Source organism: Euprymna scolopes, chromosome 18 (genome assembly GCF_053919585.1).
Source record: "Euprymna scolopes isolate OS-2025 chromosome 18, ASM5391958v1, whole genome shotgun sequence".
NCBI classification, from domain to species: domain Eukaryota; kingdom Metazoa; phylum Mollusca; class Cephalopoda; order Sepiida; family Sepiolidae; genus Euprymna; species Euprymna scolopes.
The window spans coordinates 103,768,443-103,793,327 of record NC_136499.1 but is presented as its reverse complement, the minus strand read 5'-3'; the positions used below and the strand labels follow the sequence as shown (position 1 = coordinate 103,793,327).

At 35.5% G+C, this 24,885-nt stretch overlaps 1 protein-coding gene across 1 annotated transcript in view; it reads right to left on the bottom strand.

Annotated features, from left to right (window-relative positions):
* Positions 1–24,885, bottom strand: part of LOC145297726 (protein RER1-like) — a 146,089-nt gene that overhangs the window by 54,392 nt on the left and 66,812 nt on the right. The window contains exons 6-8 of the mRNA XM_080143942.1: positions 22,750–22,828; positions 20,735–20,870; positions 1,556–1,630 (exon numbers count right to left, since the gene is read on the bottom strand). Coding sequence (XP_080000068.1) covers positions 1,556–1,630; positions 20,735–20,870; positions 22,750–22,828 — 290 coding nt within the window. The remainder of the gene's footprint in view (positions 1–1,555; positions 1,631–20,734; positions 20,871–22,749; positions 22,829–24,885) is intronic.

Sequence of the window (24,885 nt, the reverse complement as noted above, 5' to 3'; positions counted from 1 at the left end):
ATAATGAATTATATCAACACTATTTTACATAGGTACTTTCCAGTCACATAATACTCTATTATATATATATATATAGTGCAAATGAGAATTGATATGATCTCCGTATCATTTATATTCCTAACCAGGGAGTCATCCGATACATCTCCAGAGCCCCAGGTTCAAAAAAAAAAAAAAAAAAGATTCTATGTAACTCATTAAAAGACACTCCCATATTCTTCAAAAAAAATAAATAAATAAAAAAATAAAATAAAGAAATAATTATAATTAAGTTATATTAAAATTATAATTGAAAAGGTTAGAATACTTATACTGACTAGATTAGAATTTAAATGAAAAGTTTTATACAGTTTTTTCAAAATATTTAATATAATCAAGAGCCTTGATATGATTTTATATATATATATATATATATATATATATAAAAAATTAAGCTTATGCACTCATTCGATGATTAAAGTAGTGGAAGAGTTTGAGTCACAAATTAAAGGTTAATTTAATTGTTGCTGGCATAAGTCAGGCAAATAGCTGTTTTTTTTTTTTCTTTAAAAACAAAACTTTATTTTTAACGTCTAATGATAATGCCAGTAAATATAATCATACCATCTCAATTGTGATATAGACCATAACTGACCACAAAGAAACTTGCTTGTATGTTAGAGAGAGCCATTTACAGATAATTATAAATTCATAGTAACATTTAAAGTTCTCAAGTCAATTGGCCGTAAGACCTAGCTTAAGGTCAGTTATGTTTGAAACAAAAACCATTTAAACAAATATTAACCTTTAATCCTATAAACACTTACATGATAAAATGGTATGTCTGCATATATATATATATATTCTTGATCATTTTTTTTTTTTTTTTTAATGTTCAAATTTTGACAATTTGGCCAGGTGAGGCTTAACCAAAATAAGGCTGTAACTGAAATGTTTGCATAAACAAGAAATTTTTACTAATCTCTATCATATATCAAGAAAAGCTTAGTCCAAGAACTATAACCGTAAATACATCTCCAAGAGATTGCATAAATATTTTTATAAATATTACGACTCCTAGATACAATTAGATACTGCAGACAAACTTAAGCTGAATGGTTAACACTTGCAGTCAAATAGAGCTAAGAAATTATAATTCAGTAAAATACAAGATTTCCGACATTTTGTAATCATGCTCGAAAAATTTCAACATTAACAATATTTATTATATCATAACTTTTTATTCTATTGAATTATAATACATCTCCGTAAACAAGGCCAGTAATAAGAGATGAATTGGAGTTAATAAAACGACTTCAGGTCAGCTTAATCAATTAGACATGTGACCAATTCCTTAAAAGAGTATACTAAGCTGCTTTTAGTCTAACTATATTAGTAATAATATTAAAAGGTTATTGTTATTGTTCATATGCGTTGTTTTGTTGTAGCAGCAACATGGGAGAGACGGAGAAGTTGTAAAAATGATCAGCACACGCACTGTTTACAGAGCACAGCTCACATACAGGCTTACATACAGGCATACACATTAATCATAGGAGGATGGCTATGAAGATATGACCTTGCCAGAGTCTTCTTTCCCTTTATATACAGCCTTGCCATGGGTAAATGGGAGATATTTATACTTGATCATATGCTGAAAAAGAAAAAAGAAAAAAAAGATTTAAAATGTATGATTCAAAAACATGTAAAGGGAGATAAATCGTTCCCTTCAAAAGGTTTTACATATAACAGAATACCTGAATCAGTAATAGTTAGCTAACATACATCCTAACTATAAACTTGGCTGCTACCAGAAGCAGTAACAAAGCAAATCAGTTCATTTTTTTTCTCATGCCTCTATCTTCCCTATGCATGTACTTTTTTTTTTTTTTTTTTTTTTTAATTTTTTTTTTTATATATTTTTCTGGTCTTTATTTTTCATTTATATATGATGTTTGGTTTAGTTGTTTATTCTACAACGTATTTTCAGGTTATTTAATGCTAAATTTTGGTCATTTTGATAAAAGCTTTTATGCTTCAAGAAAATTGTTTTTGTTTGGGCTTTGCAGAACATGAGCGAGTTTTGCAACGAATAAAACAACCTCAATGTTTTGCGCATTTTAGGCCATAATACCGATATCTTCAGACAGTCTGATCTGGTAAAATCAGATAACACTATTTGAAAGAGGATAAAAATTAAAATGAAAAATCAATTTTGTATACTAGAAAAACATGCTTCCTTGATTCACACATTACTGCTCAGCTGATAGGTCATATAATTACAAAAGGATTACATACATTAAAGTAAAATAAATCGTTTTGGTCTATTAAAATAATTTCCAATGTTATTGATACTGTTTGTCGATTTATTTTCTTTTATTATTATGGTTTTTGAATTTATGTTTGGAACAATATAAATATGTCACATCAAAGCCACAATTATTTTTGCCAAGAAAATGTTTTAAGCTCTGTTTATAAGAAAGTTCAGTTGGTAAAATCTTGGGCTGAATCATGGTTAGTTTCAATTTCTTCTCTTGTCATCCAGTTTATTTGTTAGGAATTTCTTATTCACTATTAATGCAATATTCTCCATTTTTAAAAGTTAAACTATTTGATATTTTGAAATGGAGCAAATTCTGCAAAGTATTTATTAAATTTTTAAAAATTGTGACAAACATGTACAAGCGAAAAGCGTATTAGCTTATCTCAGGTTCTTTCCGAAATCTTAGGCAATGCCAGTTGAGAAACATTAAACTTTACAAGAGAAAAAATATATAAATCAAACTTGGATTATTATTTTAACTTTTTTTTTTATTATCCTATTGACTACTGTACACAATAACCCTTATCCTTGAGTGGCCTCCGGGCCTTGATAAATGAAGACACCTATGTAAAAGAAAAAAAAAAAAAAAAGTTATGAAGATATATTTATGACAAGCTACACACGGGCTTCCACATTTCCCCTCCATAGCGAATCGTCAAGCTAAAATGTATTTTAACCAAACAATTCACTATGAGATGAAATACAGACGCCTCTGAATAGCTTAATTGCCATAAATATATTTTCACAACATACTGTGTTGTGTGCGTATGCATACTTATATAAATAAATATAATTACTAAACATTAGCGCAGCCTACACAGATTACCTTGCATTTCAAGACAATTTAATTAGCATAGGCAGTTTTGATTTTACATAATTTTATTTATAAAGCTTTTCTTTGTATTGAGCACTTTTGAAACAAAATATTAGGTTTAAATTCATTTTATATATACATATATATTTGAACATATATTTATCGAATAAAATAAAACATTTAAACTTTGATAGACAAAAGAACACCTTAAATTACATAGATAAAAAGTGAAACAAATCCTACTGGGATCCACTGTGTGACGGAGCTATTAACAAAACACTGACGAGTGTACTAATGCGTGCTGATGAAGAAACTCAAATTGGTTTCAGAAACACAAACTATAAACTTTGATGATGTTGAATGTTTGACACACACACATATAATTAATGTTATAATTGTATTTTTCTAAGTTCTTTATATATATATATATATATATATATATATATATACTAGTGGGAGTGCCCGGTGTTGCCCGGGTGTTTGGAGGGGTGTGTGGTGGTGGTGGTGGGGGGGGGGGGGGTCGATCAAAACAAAATGGGCAAAGTAATAACCCTGTTTAAATATGATAAAATAAAAAAAAAATGTTTAATTTCTTAAAAAAAATAAAAAATAAATTTAGGTAAGTAGGTAGGTAGGACTGAACCTGAAGCCTTGAGGCGAAGATGGAAAAAAAAGTATGAAAAAAAACCTAACCTGTTACCGCTAGGCCAACAAGGGAGAGTAAGTGAAAATCGTTTCAATTTAAGGATTAAAAACAATTGCAAGGTGCGTGGATTTAATGACGTCGAATATCACGCCATAGACTGAATGAAATACCGCAGTGAATTTTTAATGCGAGACAACTTTTTTGGGTTTGTTTACTCAACTTTGGCTGCGAGGTAGTTTTTCTGGTTTTGTTTCCCCAAGATGTTAGGGCTCCCCATTTAAAGGGGAGTGTTCCATTGAATAGCAATTGTCTGATATAAGAGGTTTCCCTCACATTGATCAAAAGCTGATTGCTTTCTGGACGTTCCTGTGACGAAAGCCGGGAACCGATCACAGTTTCAACTTGGTTTCACTTTATACTAAAAAGCCGAATACACTCGAGAGAAGCTAAAATAGCAAGAATTTTGTAAAAATCAATGTAAATAAATCTAGACACGACGCGCGTTCGCAAATCTTAGATATTATTATTATTTAGACGGCATAAAAAGTTTTAAGAAATAGTACCCCCCCCCCAGAAGCCCGGCAAAAAAGCCTTTGGCAGACATACAGAAAATTGCACACACACTTTCGCTTTATATATATATATATATACACACACACACACACACACAGTTTGCCTTCTAAATATTCTGATTTAAAAAATGAACACTAGTTGAAAACCGGTTTGGAATTTATTCTTTAATTTGAATAGTACAGTGTTTGAACACAATTGTCTGAGAAAAACAATATCAAAAACAATGTATTCAGTACAAGTGTCTTCAAAAACAATACTTTTGACAACCTTTGACCCTCTCCTCCCAGACTATTAACAGTGCCTACGCTTCCAGCTGAATAAAAGTGAATAGCTGAAGTCTCTTAACATTTTTTTTTTTATGACTGAAAATTCAACGGAAGAATTTGAATAACCTGTAAGATTTGTTGAGAACTCTCAGAAGGTTAAACTAGTAAAACAAAGCCAAGCTAAAAAGAGACAAGATTATGAGCCACTTTTTTTTATTTTTTTATTTTTTTTTTTTTTTATTATTTGCAATGTCAGCCGTAGAGTGGAATATGTTTATTTAAATGACAGCAGTGACTTCAAGTTGCAACCAAACGTAACGTATGGAAACCACAATGCTATGTCTATAGGTGATTTTAAAAAAAATTGTATTTCTATGTTTTTTTTTTTGGGGGGGGGGAATCAATTTTCACCCCAAATAAGGCACAGTGCCACTTTGAAGTAAGGGACTACTATTGGGGACATAAGTTGCAGGGGTATTATGAAGGGAGATGAGTAGCAAGATGTCTGTTCACATTACACTTGAACCTCTGCATGTCAGTACAGTTGGGAAAGCAGAATCCCGGAAGAGGTAGGTAGGTAGGTAAGTTTTTGTTTAACGGCACATCAACCCTATAGGTCATTTCATGCCATAAAAGGTGAAGAGAATATTCTTCATTTGAGACTTTGGCCAGTGGTTTGCTTTATTTTCAAATAAGTTCCAAAAGTTTAATTTTTCTCAGGAAATCTAATATTTTGTAAGGTGTTTCTTTTTCAAATATTGTTTTAAGGTTTTGTTCCTTGAAATATTTCGTACAAATATTTTCATATTTTTTACATTTCATTAATATGTGTTTAATGGTTAGTGGTTGTTGGCAGATTCTGCATTGAGGGATACCTTCTGCTTTCAGAAGGTATTCATGTGTTAGTCTTGAATGACCAATTCGGATTCTGGTGAATATAGTGTCTACTTTTCGTATTGGTATTATGGTTCTCTCTTGCCCAACATTTGGGTGTATTTCTTTAAGTTTGTTGTTTAGTTGTTCGTCCCATAGTTTTTGCCATTTTGTTTTTATGTAGTAGTTTATTTTATTTTTCCTATCCGTGTATGGGATTTTTCTGTTTGAAGGCATCAGCTTTGTTGCTTCTTTAGCTAGTTTGTCAGCTTCTGTATTTCCTCTTATGCCGACATGACTCGGTATCCATGCTAGTACTATTGTTTTATTATTCTTTATTTGGTGTTGGTATGTTTCTATAATTTCCAGGATGTACGGGTGGTTTACTTTCCCTCCTTTCAATGCAATTAAGCTGGACATGGAGTCACTGAAGATAAGGAATTTGTTTTCACTAGACTCCTGGACCAGTTCAAGAGCCATCTTAATAGCCTGTAACTCTGCAGTGTATATAGAGGCACTATCTGGTAATCGGATTTGCTTGTGTGCATTATGCATTTTTGCTGCTGCTCCTACTTTTCCAGTTATTTTTGAGCCATCTGTATAGATGGTTTTGTATGTGGAGTATTCATCCCTGAGTTCTAGGAATTTGTTTTGATAGGTTTGATTGCTAGTCTGTTTTTTGGCCATTTTGATAGTCATGTCAATGTATGGTTCTGTGATTGTCCATGGTGGAGTATTATGAATTGTGTAAGTTTGTATGTTTTTTGGTTCTTCGTATCCTTCTATAATAGCCTTTTTAAGGCGATATCTCAAAGGTTGAGCAGCTGTAGTTCTGCTGGTATAGAAATTTTCATACATTGACGTATATACTTTTTCGTGAGCAGGATTTTCTGGTAAACTTTTAAGTTTCAATGTATATTGGAGTGAGAGTTTTTCCCATCTCAGGTGAAGGGGGAGTTCATTAGCTTCTGTGTGTAGGCTTAGAATAGGTGATGTTTGGAAGGCTCCTAGGCAGAGTCTGAGTGCTTGATTTTGTATTGGTTTCAATTTTTCTAGGTATGATTTCCTTGTTGAACTGTATATAATACAACCATAGTCCAGCTTTGGTCTTATGATTGCTCTATACAATAGGAGCATGGTTTTACTGTCTGCTCCCCAGTTTGTGTGGGATATTATTTTTAATATGTTTAATGCTTTCTGGCATTTCTTTTTTAGTGCATCTATATGTGGCTTGAAATTGAGTTTATTGTCCAGGATCATTCCCAGGTATTTGGTTTGCTGTGCCACTGGTATTGTGTTGTTATTTATTTTCAGTTGTGGGTCATGGTGATATCCTCTCTTTTTGCAAAAGTGTATGCATACTGTTTTAGTTTTGGAGAGGATAAACCCATTTTCATTTGTCCATTTTTCAATTTTATCAAGGCACTCCTGCAATTTCCTTTCTATTGTTTGCATGTTAGGGGATGAGTAGCTGATTGTAAAATCGTCTACAAAGAGGGCTTTGTCAATGTCTGTAGTCACTGCTTTGCTGATGTTGTTGATTTTTAGGAGGAAGAGTGTAACTGATATTATGCTTCCCTGGGGCACTCCCATCTCCTGTCCGTATACCTCAGACATCTCTCCCCCGAGGCGTACCCTAAATTGAGTTCTTTTATTTTGTTCCTGAGAAAGTTTTGTATGAATATTGGCATCCTTCCTCTGATTCCAAGGTTATGTATGTCCCTCATAATGCCGTATTTCCATGTAGTGTTGTATGCTTTTTCTAAATCAAAGAATACTGACACCACATGGTGGTTTCTAATAAGACCGTCTTTAATGTAAGATTCCATTTTGACCAATTGGTCCATTGTGTTCCTTTCTTTTCTGAAACCACATTGATATTTGTCAAATATTTTATTTTTTTCTAATATCCATACGAGTCGATCGTTTATCATTCTCTCCATGGTTTTACAGATACAGCTGGTTAGAGAGATAGGGCGGTAGTTTGTTGGATTTGTGGGATCTTTATCAGGTTTTGGGATTTGTATGATCGTGGACTCTCGCCAAGCGTTAGGAAAGTAGCCTAAGAGCCAGATATTATTTAGTATATTCAGGAAAGTGTTTAATGAGGTTTCTGGTAGTTGTTTCAGAAATTGGTAGTGTATCTCGTCCGGTCCAGTAGCAGTATCTTTGCTTCTATCCAGAGCGTTTTTAAGTTCAGATATTGTGAATGGTAAATTGTATTTTTCTGTATTGTTTGAGCTGAAGTTCAGCTTTCTTTCTTCTGCTTCTTTTTTGTAGTTTTGGAATGTTAAGCTGTGGTGTTTGGGAGAGGAGTTTTTATTTAGTTGCTCAGCAAGTAGATTTGCCATATCCTTTTTTTCCGTGCATTTTCCACCATCCGGGTTTTTTAGGTGTATAATGGGGTGTTGGGTTTGCTTCCCATTTATCTTCCTCACCATGTCCCATACTTTCTTGCTAGATGTTTTATTATTTAATTTAGATACATAATCTTGCCATGTTTCTCGTTTAGCTTTTTTGGTTATTTGTCGTGCTTTTGCACGAGCTTGGCGGTAGAGCTCTAAGTTTATTGAGGTTGGGTTTAATCTGAATTTTTTTAGGGCTTTTTTCCTTTTCTTAATTGCTTCTTTACACTCTTTTGTGAACCATGGTTTGTGCTTGCTGTTTTTCTTTGAAGTTTTAGGGATTGTTTCTTCGGCTATTTTTATTAATCTTTGTGTAAATGTTGCTATTGGGTCAGGTTCCTGGAGTATTTCGTTATTTATTTGTGTTTGGCAGAGATTTCTGAATGTGGACCAGTCAGCTCTCTTTAGTTGCCATTTTGGTACTATGTCTTCTATTGTGGGTTTATTTGTTTTAATGAAAATTGGGTAGTGGTCACTACCACACTGTTCTTCATGGATATCCCAATTGAAGTCCATGTAGATAGTCGGAGAGCTGAGTGTCAGGTCTATAGCTGAGGTTGTTCCTGTAGATGGATGTAGGTAGGTGTGTTTGCCGTTGTTCAGTATACACGTTTGTGGTTTCTAGTATGGATTCTATTATATTTCCATTATGATTTGGTTGTCTGTCTCCCCAAAGGTTGCTGTGCGCATTGAAATCCCCTAGGATTAATGATGGTGCAGGAAGCTGTTCGATTATTTGATTTATTTGAATTTTTTTTAATTTATATTTTGGTGGAATGTAGATTGAGCAAATTGTGATAGTTTGGTGTAAGGTAGCTCTTACTGCTATGGCTTGTAGTTCTGTGTTTAAAATGAGTTTTTCATGGGGTATTGTTTTCTTTAACAAAATGGTTGTACCACCTATTGGTCTATGGTCTATATGTGATAGGTTGATTTTGTTATATACTTCGTAGTCTCTAAGGGAGAGGTTTGAGTTTTCCTTCATTAGAGTTTCCTGTAGACATACGATATTTGGGTTGTGATCTTTAATTAATCGTTTTAATTCTTCATAGTTGGATTTCAATCCTCTACAGTTCCATTGTATGGCTGTTATATTTTGAGTTCTTTTATTTTGTTCCATTTTATTTGTCTAGGGGTGTTTTGTTTTCTACTTCCATTTCCTCCAATGTTTCTTCGTTTCCTTCTCTTGAGGTAGATTGGGATCTGGATCCTGGTCCTTCCCTAGTTCCTGCTTTATTGGGCGATGATGGTGTTGCTTCGCTTGGCTCTTCATTTCTGCTGTTAGGAGTTCGGGAACTGGAGTTTGCTCGGGACTGTGTATCCATTTTGTTTTGTTTTTTTTTTTCCTTTTGTTTAGACAGTGATTGGTGTTGTGTTTTTTTGGGGGGGCTTGCTTCGTTTCTCCCTTCCTCGACTTCCATTTCCAGGGAGTCCATAGATTTATCTGTCATTTGAGAGTTTTGTAAAGGGTCTTTTCCTTTTGTATTTGATCTAGATCTGGATATTGAATTTGATCTAGATCTTGGTTTTGATTTTGGTATAACTTCTGGTGTTCTGGGCTCTTCCAACTTCTTAGTTTTATTATTTTTTTCACCGACATTTTTATTGGTGTTTTCATCCTCAACCTTTCTCAGTAGTTGAAATCTATTTTGAGTGTTCGTTTGTTGTGTGTCTTGTTTTTTATTTGTGGTTATTTCTTTACTTTTTGGTTGGGGTTTTGTTTGTGAGTTTATAGTTGTATTTTGGTTTATTGTTGAAGTATTGTTTATTGTATTAATGGTCATGATTTTTTTAAATTCTTCAAGTAAACTTTTTGTTTCATTTAAGAGCTTCGTGATAATGCCAACATTGCTATTGGAGTTTGATGCTATTGAATGTTGGTTTGAGTTATTGAAGTACTGTATATTTTTTTTTGTTATATCTGCATAGTTGGAGCTTTCTATGATTTTCCTAGCTTCGTTAAATGAAATGTTATTTGTGTACTTTGTTTTGAGTATTGCTCTTTCTTTTTTCCAGATTGGACAGGTTTTTGAGTTTGCGTAGTGGTTTTCCTGGCAGTTTGCACATTTAGGTTTTTTTTGGCAATCCTCGTGGAAGTCTTTTTCACCACATCTTATGCATGTTGGTGACCGTGAACATCGGTCGCGATGGTGTCCATATTTTTGGCAGTTATGGCATCTTAGGGGGTTTGGGATGTATGGCTCAGTGTTGACTGTTAGGTAACCAATTTTGATTTTTTGTGGGATTATTGGTGTGTTGAATGTCAGAATGTATGTGTTGGTGAGTATAGTTTCGGAATTTTTCCTTATTTGGATTCTTTGTACATCTGTGACGTTTTGGGATCTAAGGTTGTCTTTTATTTCATTTATGGTACATAATGCAAGTTCAGAGGTCTTGATGACACCTTTACTTGAATTTAGTGTCTTGTGAGGATAAACTTTAATGGTTTTGTTGTCAAAAGTTTTCCATTTTAGCAGTTCCTCAGCTTGCTTTTATTCTTTATTTGTGTTAATATTGTGCCATTATTTAGTTTTTTAACCGATATAGGTTTAATACTTTGTGAGAGTATTTTTTCGATTTTAAATGGAGAAGTTTTGGTTATGGGTTGTTCACTGGTTGATTCCAATACTAGAAATGTTGGGAAATTCTCATTACTTGATATTGGTTCATTTTCAGAGTCTGAGTGGATTTCTTTTTTTTCATTTTTCCTGCTCCCCACCCGCCTCGGAGTCCTATTTGGGAAGTGTTGGGGGGGGGGGATACCCTTTCGCCCCCAACCCAACAGGGATACAGGAAAAGTATACACTCCCTGCTGGTGGATCTAAGCATCTGTGGTTCTTCAATTTTTCTGAAGGCCTCGTTTTCAGGAAAAAATTCAGATTTACAGCCATGTTTTCTCCATTGTCCAGCACGTTGTTTGACCCTACAGCCACCGCTTGCTAAATCAGTTTGTATAATGTGGGGAGTGTGGGCGTATTTTCTTGTTGTGTTTGTCTGATTTAGGGCTTGACGTGACCAGCCGATTGATTGGAGCGGGCCTCTCCGACCGCCCGTCTAGCCAAGGTAAGGATCAAAGTGGCGTGTTGGGAAGGAGAGGAACTCATATCTATCCTCTACAACCCTCAACCACCAAGATTCCGTTCCAAGGTGTCACGGGTCGCCACCCACGGCAAACAGGTGGCCCCATTGAGGGACTTTTACTCTCTGCAGGGGGGCAGAGGGTGTATTCTGATGCCCCACCGACAGGGCGAAGGACCGGGAGTAAGGTAGGAAAAAATAAAATAAAAAGGGGAGGGAGATAGGCTGTTGTTTTTGTTTTTGGTTTTGCAGAACATAATTAAGTTTTACAAAAAAGATCAGAAAACAAAAAACGTCAATGTAGGTGCATTTCATCTCAGGAAGCCACAGAGCAGCCTGATCTGGTAGCACCAGTTCCCGGAAGAGAGTTCCAAAGTCTAGCAGTTCTGGTGAAGAAACTATTGGAGTAGAAGGCTTTCTTACACCTAGGGATCTCTACTGTGAAGGGGTGGGATTTAGCTGCTTGTCTGGTTTGTCGTGGGTTGATTGGTTGGTTGTTTTTTGTTTTACGGCATATCAACCCTTTGTCGGTTATTTAATGCCGAATCCAGTTATTTTATAGGATGTTTTTATTCTTCAAGCTCTTTGTATTTTCAATCGTTAGTTTGTGGCTTTTGATTTGGTTGTTTTATAGTGGATTTTATTTTTGTTCTGTCTTGCAGAATATGGTTGGGTTTTGCAATGGGAGGGGGAAAAGGTTACAGTATTATTGATCGATACATTTCGGGTTGGAAAACCAGTCAGAAAGTTGGGGGGGGGGGGAGATAGAAAGAGAAAGCGTGAATAGGAGGATGGAAAAGTGGGAAAAGGCAGGTTGTTTTTGTTTTTGCAGAATATAAGGATTTTGGGGGGGTTATTTTTTTTTTTGGAAGAGTCCTATTTCTTTAATGTAAGATAAGATTTTTCTGGTGGTGTTCTCTTTGAAGATTATTTAAAGATCTATTTCTTTGTAGTGTTTTTTCCTAATTTGTGAAAGATCTGTGCATTCAGTTAGATGTTTTACAGTAAGTGGTGCTTGACAGGGAATGCATTGGGGTTGAGTTTCTCCTTTTAGGAGATAAGAATGTGTTAGGTGTGTGTGACCTATTCTAAGTCTTGTTAAAATGACATTTTGTTTTCTGTTTGTTTTTTGATAATCCCGCCTCCACTCTCCAAGTGTGGGTTTTATATTGTATAATTTGTTATTTGTATTTTTATTCCATTGACTTTGCCATTTCCCAAATATATGGCTGTTGATCAGGGGTCCAATATCCATGTATGGGATCCTGTGCCCATCAACGTTCAACTTCATTACCTCCTTAGCCATAGCATCGGCTCTTTCATTGCCCCTGATTCCCATGTGGCTAGGGATCCAGATGAATGTTTTCTTTTGGTCGGTAATGAGATTTATTTTGTTTAGGAGTTTGATAATTGTGGGGTTCTGTTTTCTATTTTTTATAGCTGTTAAAACGGATGAGTCAGAGAATATAATGAATTTTTCTGAGTTTTCCTCGGCAATGATATCCAGTGCTAAATCTATGGCTCTGGTTTCAGCACTAAATATAGAGGCTTCGTTCGGAAGTCATTTGCTAATTGTTGTAGGTAGCTGCACATCTAACTATCATTACCCTTCAAGCCATCTGTGTATATGCATGTATAGTCAGAGTAGCCTAGCTTGATATTTTCAAATTCTTCTTGAAAAATGGCAGGATTTGTTTTTGATTTTTTGATTTTCATATAAGTTGAGCATTACATCTGGTTGTCTCATAGTCCATGGTGGGCTTTCGGATATTATAGAATGGTGGATATTTGTTATTGGAATTTGAGATTCTTCTATACTGGTTTCCATTAAAGTCCAAAGGTTTTTATGGCCTTTTCTTTTGTTAAATAGGTTTCTATATTTGGGGTCAAAGGTACATTGATAACAGGGTTTGTTGGGCAAGACTTTAGTTTCAAGTAGTATTGTAAGCCAAGTTTTTCCCATTTGAGCTTAAAAGGTGCTTCGTGGGCTTCTGCATATAGATTTTCTTTGGGGGATGTTCTATATGCCCCCAAGATTAGTCTTGGTCCCTCATGGTGAATGGGGTCAAGGATATTTATGTAGGAAGACCTTGCTGACCCATAAATGAATAATCCAGTTTCGAACGAATTAGAGACCTGTATAGTTTTAGGAGAGTTTGTTGGTCTGCTCCCCAGTCTGTGTTGGCAACAACTCTTAATAATTGTAGTGCTTTGTGGCATTTCTGCTTTAAATATCTCAGATGGGGAATAAAATTCAATTTTTTGTCAAAAATGATCCCTATGTATTTATATTGATCAGTAATATCAATTTTTTTGCCATCAAGTTTGAGTGTTGGATCATCGTGCATTTTTTTTTTTTTTAATATTACAGAAGTGCATGCACTTTGTTTTTGACTCTGAAAATTTAAGCCCATTTTCTGTGGCCCACCAGTTTATTTTGTTTAGGTTCAACTGCAACTGTCGTTCTATTGTTTGGACATTTTTTGATCTATAACAGATCAAGAAGTCATCGACATATAGGGAGCAGTCGGTTTCAGGACTTGGGCATTTGGTAATATTGTTAATCTTTATATTAAATACAGTGACTGATAGTATGCTTCCTTGTGGGGCCCCTTCCTCCTGGTTTTCGAAGTCAGAAAGGGTGGATCCCACACGGACCTTAAAGTTTCTGTCAGACAAAAAAATCTTTTATTAATTTGGGTAGCCTGCCCTTTAGTCCAAGATTGTGTAGGTCTTTCATGATACCGTATCTCCACGTTGTATCGTAGACCTTTTCTAAATCAAAGAAAACGGTCGTTGTATGTTCCTTTTTTTATGAATCCCTCTCTGATAAAGGTTTCTAAACATACCAGGTTATCAATGGTGCATCTTTTATTTCAGAACCCACGTTGGAGGTTTGTAATCAGACCATTTGATTCAAGGTACCAAGTTAGTCTTTTGTTCACTATTCTTTCGAATGTTTTATATATGCAACTTGTTAATGCTATGCGTCGGTAGCTTTTGGGATCAGACTTAACTTTATCGGGTTTTGGGATGGGGATCACTGTTGCTAGTTTCCATATGTCAGGGAGTTCACCCTTGATCAAAATGTCATTGAAGATGTTTTGGAGGTAGATTAAGGATTTTTGAGGTAGTTGTTTCAAGAACTCGTAGTGGATCTCATCTGGCCCTGTTGCAGTGTTGTGTGAACTGTTTATGGCATCGATTAATTCAGATAGGGTGAAAGAGTTTAGTTTGTTCCTTTCAGCATCTAGTTTGATTTTTTTTTTGAATTGTGGTTTATAATTTTTACTAGGAGTTTTTTTGAGAAGGTTTTTGCGAGTACATTTGCTATATCTTTTTTGCTAATTATTTTTGTATTATCTTTTGACAGGTGTTTTAGCAGTATTGGTTCATTTTTACCAGCTATCTTTCTAACCATGTTCCAGATTTGTTTTGTTTTGGTGTTAGAGTTCAGTTTGCTGATATAAACTCTCCATGACATTCTTTTGGCCTCCTTAATTGTTCTACGGGTTTTTGCTCGGTTTTGTTTGAATTGGTCTAGATTGTGGGTAGTGGGACGACTTTTAAATTTTCACAGTGCAGCTTTACGTAATCTTACCGCCTTTTGGCAATCTTCATTAAACAAAGGTCTTTTATATTTTTGGGATTTGGAGCCTTTGGGTATACATTCCCCAGCTATTGACATCAACGTATCAGTGAAGTGTTCCATAGAGTTCTCCACTTCATCTTTGTCTATTAGTTTTGCATTGGGTTTTATATTCCTTCCAATTTGCTTTATTTAGCTTCCATATGGGGAGGTTATATTCAATCGGGATTAAGTTTTCAAGTATGATGGGAAAGTGATCGCTACCACATGAGTCATCATACACTTGCCAACCGTAGTCCATTAATGTGGCTGGGTCGCATAGCGACAAATCAATGGCTGAGTATGTAACTGAGGAAGGGTGGAGGTATGTCTTGGAATTTTGGTTCATGAGGGACAGATTGTTATTGTCGATGAGATTTTCTCGTTTTTTTACCTTTTGTGTCTGTTTTATTGCTTCCCCATATGATGTGGCTGTAGTAGGATGTATGGTTTAGGAAGTATTTCTATTATTTTGTTGACTTCGGCTTCATTTATGGGATCATGTGGTGGGATATACATGGAGCAAATGCTGATGGTTTTATGCAAAGTGGTTTTCACAGCAATTACTTGTAATGTGATGTCTAGAGTTATTTCGCTCTGAGGGATGTTGTTTCTAACTAGAATCGATACACCTCCGAAGGCCCTCTATCCAGTATTGTGTATAAATTTGTATCGAGCATAGTTTTTGTAGTGATGTTATGTGCCTTCAGAAATGTTTCCTGGAGGCAGATGATAGCAGTTCATAGATTAGATATTAACAATAGTAATTCGTTTATGTTTGCTTTAAGTCCTCGGCAGTTCCATTGAATAATTTTGTGTCATAGGTCCGGATCTGGGTCAGGGGCATCAGGAGGTGGAGACTTCCTTGTTTTTGTATCTGTTTCGCTTGTGGTTTTGATCTGTCGTCTGAGTCAGAGACATCAGAGTGGGTTTTTTTTTTTTTTTTTTTTTTTTCTCCATACTATTTTTATTTTAATTCGCTGACCTTGGGCTCTGCCACCCTCAACGGAGTCCAATTTTTGTTGGGAATTTACCAAGAGGGAGTTCCCATTCGCCTTGGTTGAGACGGGGGAGACCGTAGCCAGTATACTCATATTTTGGGAAGTTTCCTCGCAGCTACTCATCTTTTTATTCCGGAACATTTGTTTTTTAGTCCAAGACAAATCCGATGTGTATGGAGTAAGCTTTTGGTTCTCAAATATGATTGACCTTCAGCCACCGCTTTCCACCATATTTTTGGGTATATTTGTTAGTGGGATTGGTATGGGTTTGGGATGGGAATATTAGTGGTTACTTGCAGGCTTGGTATGGGTTATATATGGTGGGGCTTAACATGACCAGCTGATTGATCAGATTGGGTCCCTCTGACCGCCCGTCTAGCCCAGAACAAGGCCAAAGTGAAGTGTTGCACCCAATACCTTTATTTTCCCTAAGTATCAGGTGCTAAGGATCTTTTTCCCAGGCATCATGGGTCGCCACCCACAGCCAACAGGTGGCCCCATTGAAGGACTTTTACTCTCTGCAGGGGGGCAGTCGGCGTATTCTAATGCCCCACCGATGGGGTTGGGAAGTAGGGAAGGAAAAAGAAAGGAAAGGGGAAGAGAGAGGAGGCTGTTTTTGTTTGTGCAGAACAGAATTAAGTTTTACAAAAGAAAATAGAAAACAAAAACAAAGTCGGTGTAGGTGCATTTTGTCTCAGGAAGCCAATAGACAGCCTGATTTGGTAGCACAGGGTTTGTCGTGGGATAATCATGTCAAGGGGGTACATCAGAGCATTCACCATTAAAGTACTTGTAGAACAAGCAGAGGGATGCAACATTTCATCGAAGAAGCCTGGATGACAGTTCAGGACCTATCAGGTTGGCGACTCTTGAATCCTGTCGGAGTGAGAGACAAGTAGCAGATGCACCAGCCCAAATGTGACAACAGTACTCCATCCACGGGCGAATGGTGGCCTTCAAGGTCATTTTGATTTTATGAATTGGCTTTATGACATTAACCTGATTTGGGTCGAGACTTTTTCCCTGACCTGTCCTATATCCTCAACCATGCTAATTCATGCCCAATGGTTCTGAACAAGGTTGCTTGAGATGACTAACCAATCATGACTTCATCAAAGACTAACCACCTGCAGAGCTAAGCTAAGTGCTTCTTAATGGTTGGTGGGTAGATTTTAAATTGCACACCCAGGTGTAACCCAGGTCGAGAGAGAGGATCACATCGCAATTAAATTCTCTCTCTGCGTGATAAGCTGCAAGCCCTAACCATCAAAAATGTTGCAGCAATAAAACAGTGGAGACTTTACATTAAAGTACCGATGGAGAATTGCAATTGGCTTACTCTACTCACAAGCAATACAACATGTAGAATCATTGTCTAATTTTCCGCCAATCTATCATCCTCGGATGTTGCTCAGCCATAAACAAGGATTGATGGGATGGCAGATCGGTAGACATGCTTCTTTGTTGACACTCAGATTTTCAAAACGAATACTAATATTTGATATATGGTAGAATGTTCACTAAGGAGAGACTATGGTTCAATACTCGCTCATATTAAAATAAAATAAAAAAATTTTAAAGGAGAGAGGGGAAGGATACTCGATATTTCCTTGCTAGACACTCAGCATTGTATGGAGAGAATCAAAGTTAAGCAATCTATGTAATAGAGTGGTGCCCTCCCCATACATCCTGGTTTAGTAACCAACGAAAAGAGAGCCTTTGAGTTTCTCGACTATGGTTGATGCATTTATTTTATTGATAAAATCAATTATTCGAACTACTGTTCTGATCTTGATGCAGCCTACAACTTTTTTTTTTTTTTTAATTACATTTTCACCCCAAACAAGGCATGTTGACACTGATGTAGGGGGCTACTATCAGGGACCTAAGTTTCAGGGGTACTATGTAGGGAGTTGAGCAGCAAGATGTCTGTTTACATTACACTTGATCTTCTGCATGTCAGTATAGTTAGGGAAGCAGGAAATCAGAAGAGAATTCCAAAGTCCTGCCGTTCTGGGGAAGAAGCTATTAGAGTAAAAGGCTTTCTTACATCTAGGGATCTCAACTGTATAGGGGTGGGACTTCGCTGCTTGTCGGGTTTGTCAGGGGTATTTTCGTCGAGGAGGTATATGGGCTTGTAGTTCGTCAGAGCATCCACCATTAAAATACTTGTAAATCAGGCAGAGGGATGCAACATTTCGTCGGTGTGACAGGGGCTGAAGTTTAGATGACAGATGAGGACCTATTAGATTGGCAACTCTCTTTTGAACCTTGTCCAGGAGTGAGAAACTAGTAGCAGATGCACCAGCCCAAATGTGACAGCAATACTCTATACACGGGCGAATGGTGGCTTTGTAAAGGTACAGGATACTTTCAGGCATAAGTAACTTTCTAGCACGATAGAGAGAGCCCACTTTCTTTGCAGCATCCTTAGCAATAATTCCGATGTATTTATTCCAACTCACGTTTCCTGTGAATGTTAAGCTAAGAAGCTTGAACGAAGTGCTCTCAGGTAAAGTATCTCCAGCCATAGCTATTGGTGGTTGGTAAGGTTTCATGTAATTATTAAAAGAAACTAGCTTTGTCTTGGCAGCGTTGAACGTTACCATCCATTTTTGACTATTCCACTTCAGACTGAAGGTCTTCCTCTATGGTTTTGGCTATTACCTTAGATATGTGCTCGTTAGTTTTCCCCTCGTGCCTGCTATGGAACGTGGTGTCATCGGCAAATATATCCATTTCAGAGACAATTTTATCAGGTACGTCATTTATGAATATCAGAAAGAACAAAGATCCAAGAATCGATCACTGTGGCACACCCGCATTTGTATCAAATTTTTTGGACATATGCCCATTGCGGACAACCTGGATTCTTCTCATTTAAGGATCTAATTATGCTAAGCATTCGTCCAGTAATACCATAGGATTTTATTTTCATCAGAAGACCATCGTGCCATACCCTGTCAAAAGCCTTAGATATATCAAGGGCTACTGCTCTCCCCTCCCCTGCTTTGTCCAGTGCTTGGTATAAACGTTCAGAGATTACAATGAGAATATCTGCAGTAGAACGAGCTTGCCTAAATCCATATTGGTGGTCTGACAGAAGTTTAGCAGCTGTGAGGTGTTGGACTAGAGCTTGATTAATTAAGGACTCAAATATTTTGGCGAAAAGAGGGAGGAGCCTAATTGGGCGATAATTTAATGGGTCAGTTCTTTCAGAGTTTCTGTAAACTGGTACCACAGAAGCAGTTTTCCAGCAGCCAGGAAAGCAAGATTCGTTAAGGCATTTGTTAAAGAGTTTAGAGAGAACAGGAGCGACCTCAGCAGAGGATTTTTTTTTTAATAGCACAGCTGGGATGAGTTCAGGTCCACATGCTTTTGAGGTGTCTAGGCTTTATAATATCATACTTGGGAAGGCATGATTTCTGTCCACAGAGGAAAATTAGGGAGGGAATGGCTTGCTGGGTCCAAGGTAGAGTTTGAGGCAAACTGACAGACAAGCCTGTTAGCTTTCTCAGTTGCTGTGCAAACAACCTCATGATTGTTTGATAGTGGGAGTATTGTCAATTGCCCATTATTTACTACACTATTGTAGATTTTCCAGAAATTACGAGTTCCTAATTTTTGCGCTTCAATGCGTTTCTTGGTGGTTTCAGTATATTTACTCTTAGCTGTTGCTACTTTTTTCTTGCAATTATTTCTAGCTCCTATATGCTTTTGTCTGTTTGTACAGGACTTATGCCGGATAAATCTACGGTATGCATGTTGCCTCTGAGCAATGGCAGCTGCGCATGTAGAAGTAAACTACTAGGGAGAATGGGGCTTACTGAGGAACTTCCGTGTAGGAACATGGGCTTCAATTGCTGCTTTGAACCATTCACTAGTCTCATTTGCGCACTGTTCTGCTGGAACAGAAAAGATATTTCCCCATGGGGTGTCTCTGATGTGAGCTTTAATGGCATCCCAGTCAGCCTTATTGTAGTACCTTGTTTTGAGCAACGGCTCTTCAACTTGGGATCGGGAATTTAGAGTAATGTTTATCATTATCAGTGTGATCAGCATTCCTTAGTGGGCAATGAACAGTTGTCAGAAATAGATCCAAAAGTGAGGGTTGCTGGTCCTGGCGATCTGGGAGACGGGTCAGGAATGTTACCGTCTGTGTCAGGGAACGGGATATAGCAAAGTTAAGGATGACGCTACCAGCTGTGTCAATGTAGTTAGAGAAGCCAAGCCAATTTCTGTGGTGGGTGTTAAAGTCTCCAAATACATATATTTGGGTGCTAGTTGTCAAGGGATAGTGCTACATCTATGTCAGAGACATAATTGATTATGGTACAGTCCAAGGTGGAGGGAAAGCGATAAAGAAAATACAGGTAGCTAACGCTATGTTGTAAAGTTAGTTTAAAGCACATGAAGGCCTGGTCAGCTGATTCTAGTTTAGATTCCCTAGACATGGGGAGGGTGTTACGAATATAGACTTCAAATCTGTGCATGTGCCTGTCAGAGTCCTTACGACAAAGTGGAAGATAACCAGACATGTTAAAGATGTTAGATGGGATGGAGCAGTGCAAGTTAGTTTCACTTAGTGCTAAGATATCTGGGGAGTTTGCTAGGAGAAATGATTCTACATCTTAGTTCTAAGTCCTCGGATATTTGTAAATGCAAGTCTCAAGGGAGGAGGCGAATTGTTTGAGTGTGTGTCTGGTTTGAACGCTTGAATCTTTCTGTTGAACTCAAATCTAACTAGAATTTCTAAAGGAACCCTTTATTTAATCCATGGGGATATAGCACACTTTCATTCAGTCAAGAATCCATAACGTAAAAAAGGATTAAGTAAAATTTAGTGACATTCTTCTGGAAGTTGAAGGATCAATTCTCACTGCTAGAGATACTTATACAACTGCAAATTACTAAAGATTTCTACTTGATTACAACTGACTGAACATGCTATGCCAATGGATTAAATAAAGGTTCCAACTGAAATTCCATACAGATTCCAGAGTTCAACAAGATACACTTGAAGGTCAGAGGTTACATCAGCTAACATGTGAAAATAACATTCGTGATGAGAATAGTCGAAATCTAAAAAAAATCAGAACCACAAAAATCCATATTAAATATGGGTCGTGCAAGTCAAACAGAGTTACCTACCTTGATCTGTCTCTTCATTGTGATTGTAAACAGTATGATGAAATACATGACGAGGATCGGCCAAAACACTGGGATGTTCAGAGCATCAAACAGGGTACAGAATAAGCCAATACAAATAGACTTGGAGGCAGAGTACCTGAAGTGACGAAATGTTGAAAACTTGTTTGATTCATTCAATTTTTCACACAGCAAGCGCAAAAAGGTAAGTGAGAATCAAGTGAGATTATAAAACGTCTGCTTGACAATTTTTCAATGTAAAATGTCATAAAAAGAAAGTGGACATTTTTGAAAAACAATTTAGATAAAGTACAGTATAGTTAAATGGTAGAGAACTCAAAAACAAATTAAAAATAATGAATAATTTATAGCAAAAGCAATAGAATTAACTTCTCTATAGAACTGTATGCTTTTAACGTGTAGAAACCAAGTTTTGTTTGTTTAAAAGTTGTCTTACCAACACTAAAAATAGCAATGGTCATCGAGATGCTCACTTAACTAAATATGGGTTGATTACGTATAGTTTAATGCTTCTTCCAGGAAGGGGGGGGGGGGGTGGCACTTGAACTTAAAATTAGTGTAAAGTTTTTTTTGTTTTTTTTTAAACTTTCCAGCATGAAATTAAAGTTACACACCCATATGGGACACCATTCAGGTTTTTTTGTGTCGATAAAGAAAATTTTCATTGAAATAAAATTCTGAACAAAACTTTGTGTTAAAAACTAGAGTTAAGGAATGTAATTCTCGTGCTTTTGCCGTACATTCTTTACATTTTTTTTTTATGAATTCCTGAATTAACTATTATGCATATTTATAAAAAAAAACTTACTCAATGTAAGCAATGTGTAAATTTTAAGTTTATGAAGTCAATACAATGCAGAACTAGTTTTTGTTTAATCAATCTATTGCTACTATTATATAAAAGAAACTGTGTGCAAGTTTGTTCTCTATGGACTCGAAAATGATTGGACCGATTTTTATGAAATTGCACACACACATACTTTATGTGCCTGACAGTGTTCTTTGATTGGGTTTGTATCGTAATGTCTTTGATAAGCATCGACAATCAAAATCCGATGAAAGGAGCAGGCGATTTTGACCAAAGTTAACACCTTACACAGCCTAACATCACAAGTGCATTTGAGAAGTGTTATTACCACACAAGCCGAAAGGCTCAACCATAAAATGAAGAGATTAAAACTATCCAATAAATTTTAGAATAAATGATCAAAAAGAAAATGATAACGTTAAAAAAAAATTACTAATGTTCAATTTTAAACACTTTGAAACATGAACATTTTCTTTGCCATGCTATTCTAAATTATCTGAATCGCAAAATTTTAAAAACTTGTAAAGATATCACAAACATCAAGGAGTCTGCTGGCATGGCAGGCTGAGAGCAGGCTCGAATCATTCTAAAATCCTTTAAAATCAGACTTCTTTATAATTGCAATAAAAGGCTCAATTCACACACACACAAAAGGTAAAACTTGAAACTAACCAAACTTTCATAAGCTTAAAAAAAATTATTGTAAGTCATTAGAGACAATGGCTATGTTCTGAAATGGTGGTTGTATGAAGAGTTCATATTACAAGATTAACACAAACCCTTCTCATTGAGTAGCATTGCATACATCTAGCAGTAAAATAGAAATTTATAACTGAAAGCAGTGTTGGGATTTGTTTCAGTTTTCCTTTTCCTTGATGAGTTGCACTACCGAAGCTTGAATATTTAGTTCTATTGTACCATTTCGACAGTGCATGAGAGTATATGGATTTATACATTTCCCAATGGTATTAGAGAACGTCACTTTGGATTGTCAAAGACATCTGTAAAAAAAATTTTTTTAATGGCTGTATATTCTTCAAGGTTAAATACCAAGTTTTTTGGTTCAAACAATCAACTTTATCTTGACCACCTGTCACCAAATAGAAATACACATTGCCACAATGGCATACCCAGTGACAAGACTTATGTAACTAAAACCTTACTGAAAATTTTTTTTTTTAATATTTACCAAAATTTAAATTCTGGTAATCTTCGCATAAAAGGTCGGAATTCTTCATTTGCTTTTGTTGGTAATGATGGTCCATCTTCTGAATAGAAAAAAAAGTAAAGAATTAAGAAACAATTCACCAAAAATCAATAGACCATAATGTATCATTTCTCAAAGACAAAAAAAAAAAAAAAAATGTAAGATTGAAAAGTTTAACAAGGTTTCCATTTTAAAGAAGAGAAACCAAAACTTTTAGATTACAATTTATTTTGCCGTTTATGCCTGACCTATGAAGACATGTTTGCTACAAGGCTAAAAATTAAAACATGAACCAGTAGCTATTACATTATGCATGCATATTCATAATGCCCTCGTTCGACCATCATCTGCCAAATTCCATTTTTTTATTTTTATTTTTGCACAGATTTTCACCGACTAAAACCCAAATGTTTCACATGGGTTGGAATACCCTATATATGAAGTTTCATGTCTGTAGACCAAAACTTGAGGAGTTTGATAGGCCAATTTTTTTAATATATATACACACACACACAAATATATAAAAAGTTTGTTTACTATAACCTTTTTTACGCAAATATTACACAAGTATAAATCATGTAGAATATCTGCATGAATATAATTACACATGGTTAACTAAAGATGATTATCTCATAAGAAAACCGAAAAAACTAATAGGAAATTGAAATGAATGTTTAAAAGAATTTGCAAATTAGCTAAATCTTTTGCAGAGTACATAAATTTTTTTTTAGAGATATAGGTATATATATATATATATATATATATATAAAATGTGAATAAAATTAGTAAAAATCAAAGAATTTCATGAATTTTTAGATACTGAACTTTGATAAATTTATATATATGTAGGGGCACATATTGGAGATGACGCAGAGTTCATATTGGGGCACATATATAACGGGACTCATGTAATACAGACATAACAATAGTGATGATGAGGGAGACATACAGTTCAGAGATTCTTGGGGACTGTATTAACAGTTCTTATAATAGCAATACACATGAAAAAATTTAAATGGCTTAAAATATTTCAATATTGGTAAGCTAAGAAAATCTTTTTAAAATTTTAAAATCCAATTAAAATCAAGGAAGTTACGACTATTTTTATGCCCTGCGTGTTTGGATATTTTCCCTCTTTAAGACCATATGCGTTTTGTCACATTTTTTGCACTACTTTTTCAGTAAAAATGCTATATCTTTGTTAAAACAAGACTAAGCAATGACGTTTGCCATATAAGTGTATTTTTGTGCAAGGAATCTCAATATGCTACTGAAAATCTCCAGAAATGAATGGTTTCCAAATAATCTGCAGTAAATTCACATAAATATGCTGTGATGTTGTAATGCATTTTATGTGCCAAAAACTGAAATCGAAATCTAGGATTAGTTAAAAATTAATATATTACAACATTTCTTTGGTACATCCTGAAGACTTGATAGAAACAAAACAAAAACAATTTTAGAATTTAGAGTGGGGGTTGGTTTCACATAAATGTAAAATAATTCACCATTTCAAGACGATCCTAGCATTTTAGGACAGTTGATCAATTTATTTTTGTGGGGGTGGGGAGATTAATCATGTGCACTTTTCTTCAAAAGTTTTTATGCTTTTTTTTTTTTTTTTTGACGTTTATATGAGCTCACAGGGGAAGTTTGTTTGTGGGGAGCTCTGCCACTTGTACTTAGCGTTATTATTAAGGCTAAAGGTTTTAGGAGGTTTGCCACTCTTACCTAGGATTAGACATAGAATTAAGCATTTTGTTTTAAGAGGGTGTTTGATACCTATTGTGAAACTTTACAAGAATCATGACAAACAGACAAAAATAAATGTTATTTAAAAAAGTGACGTCCCTCTAACAGAAAACATGATGCTTGGAAAAATATCAAGTATTTAAATTCTATTTAAATATAAAAAAAAGAAACAAGTTTTTGCTAAAGCTGACAAATTGTTAAAAATTTTGAATTAATGTTATTTTGATTTTTAATTACATTTCATGTCTTTTCCTACCGTTGTTATTTTTTAACTGAACACCTCCTACAAATATTTAAATATTTTTTTTATTTTTTTCATAATCGAGTACATTAGTTTCCATTCGATAATTCACTGAAAACATTTTT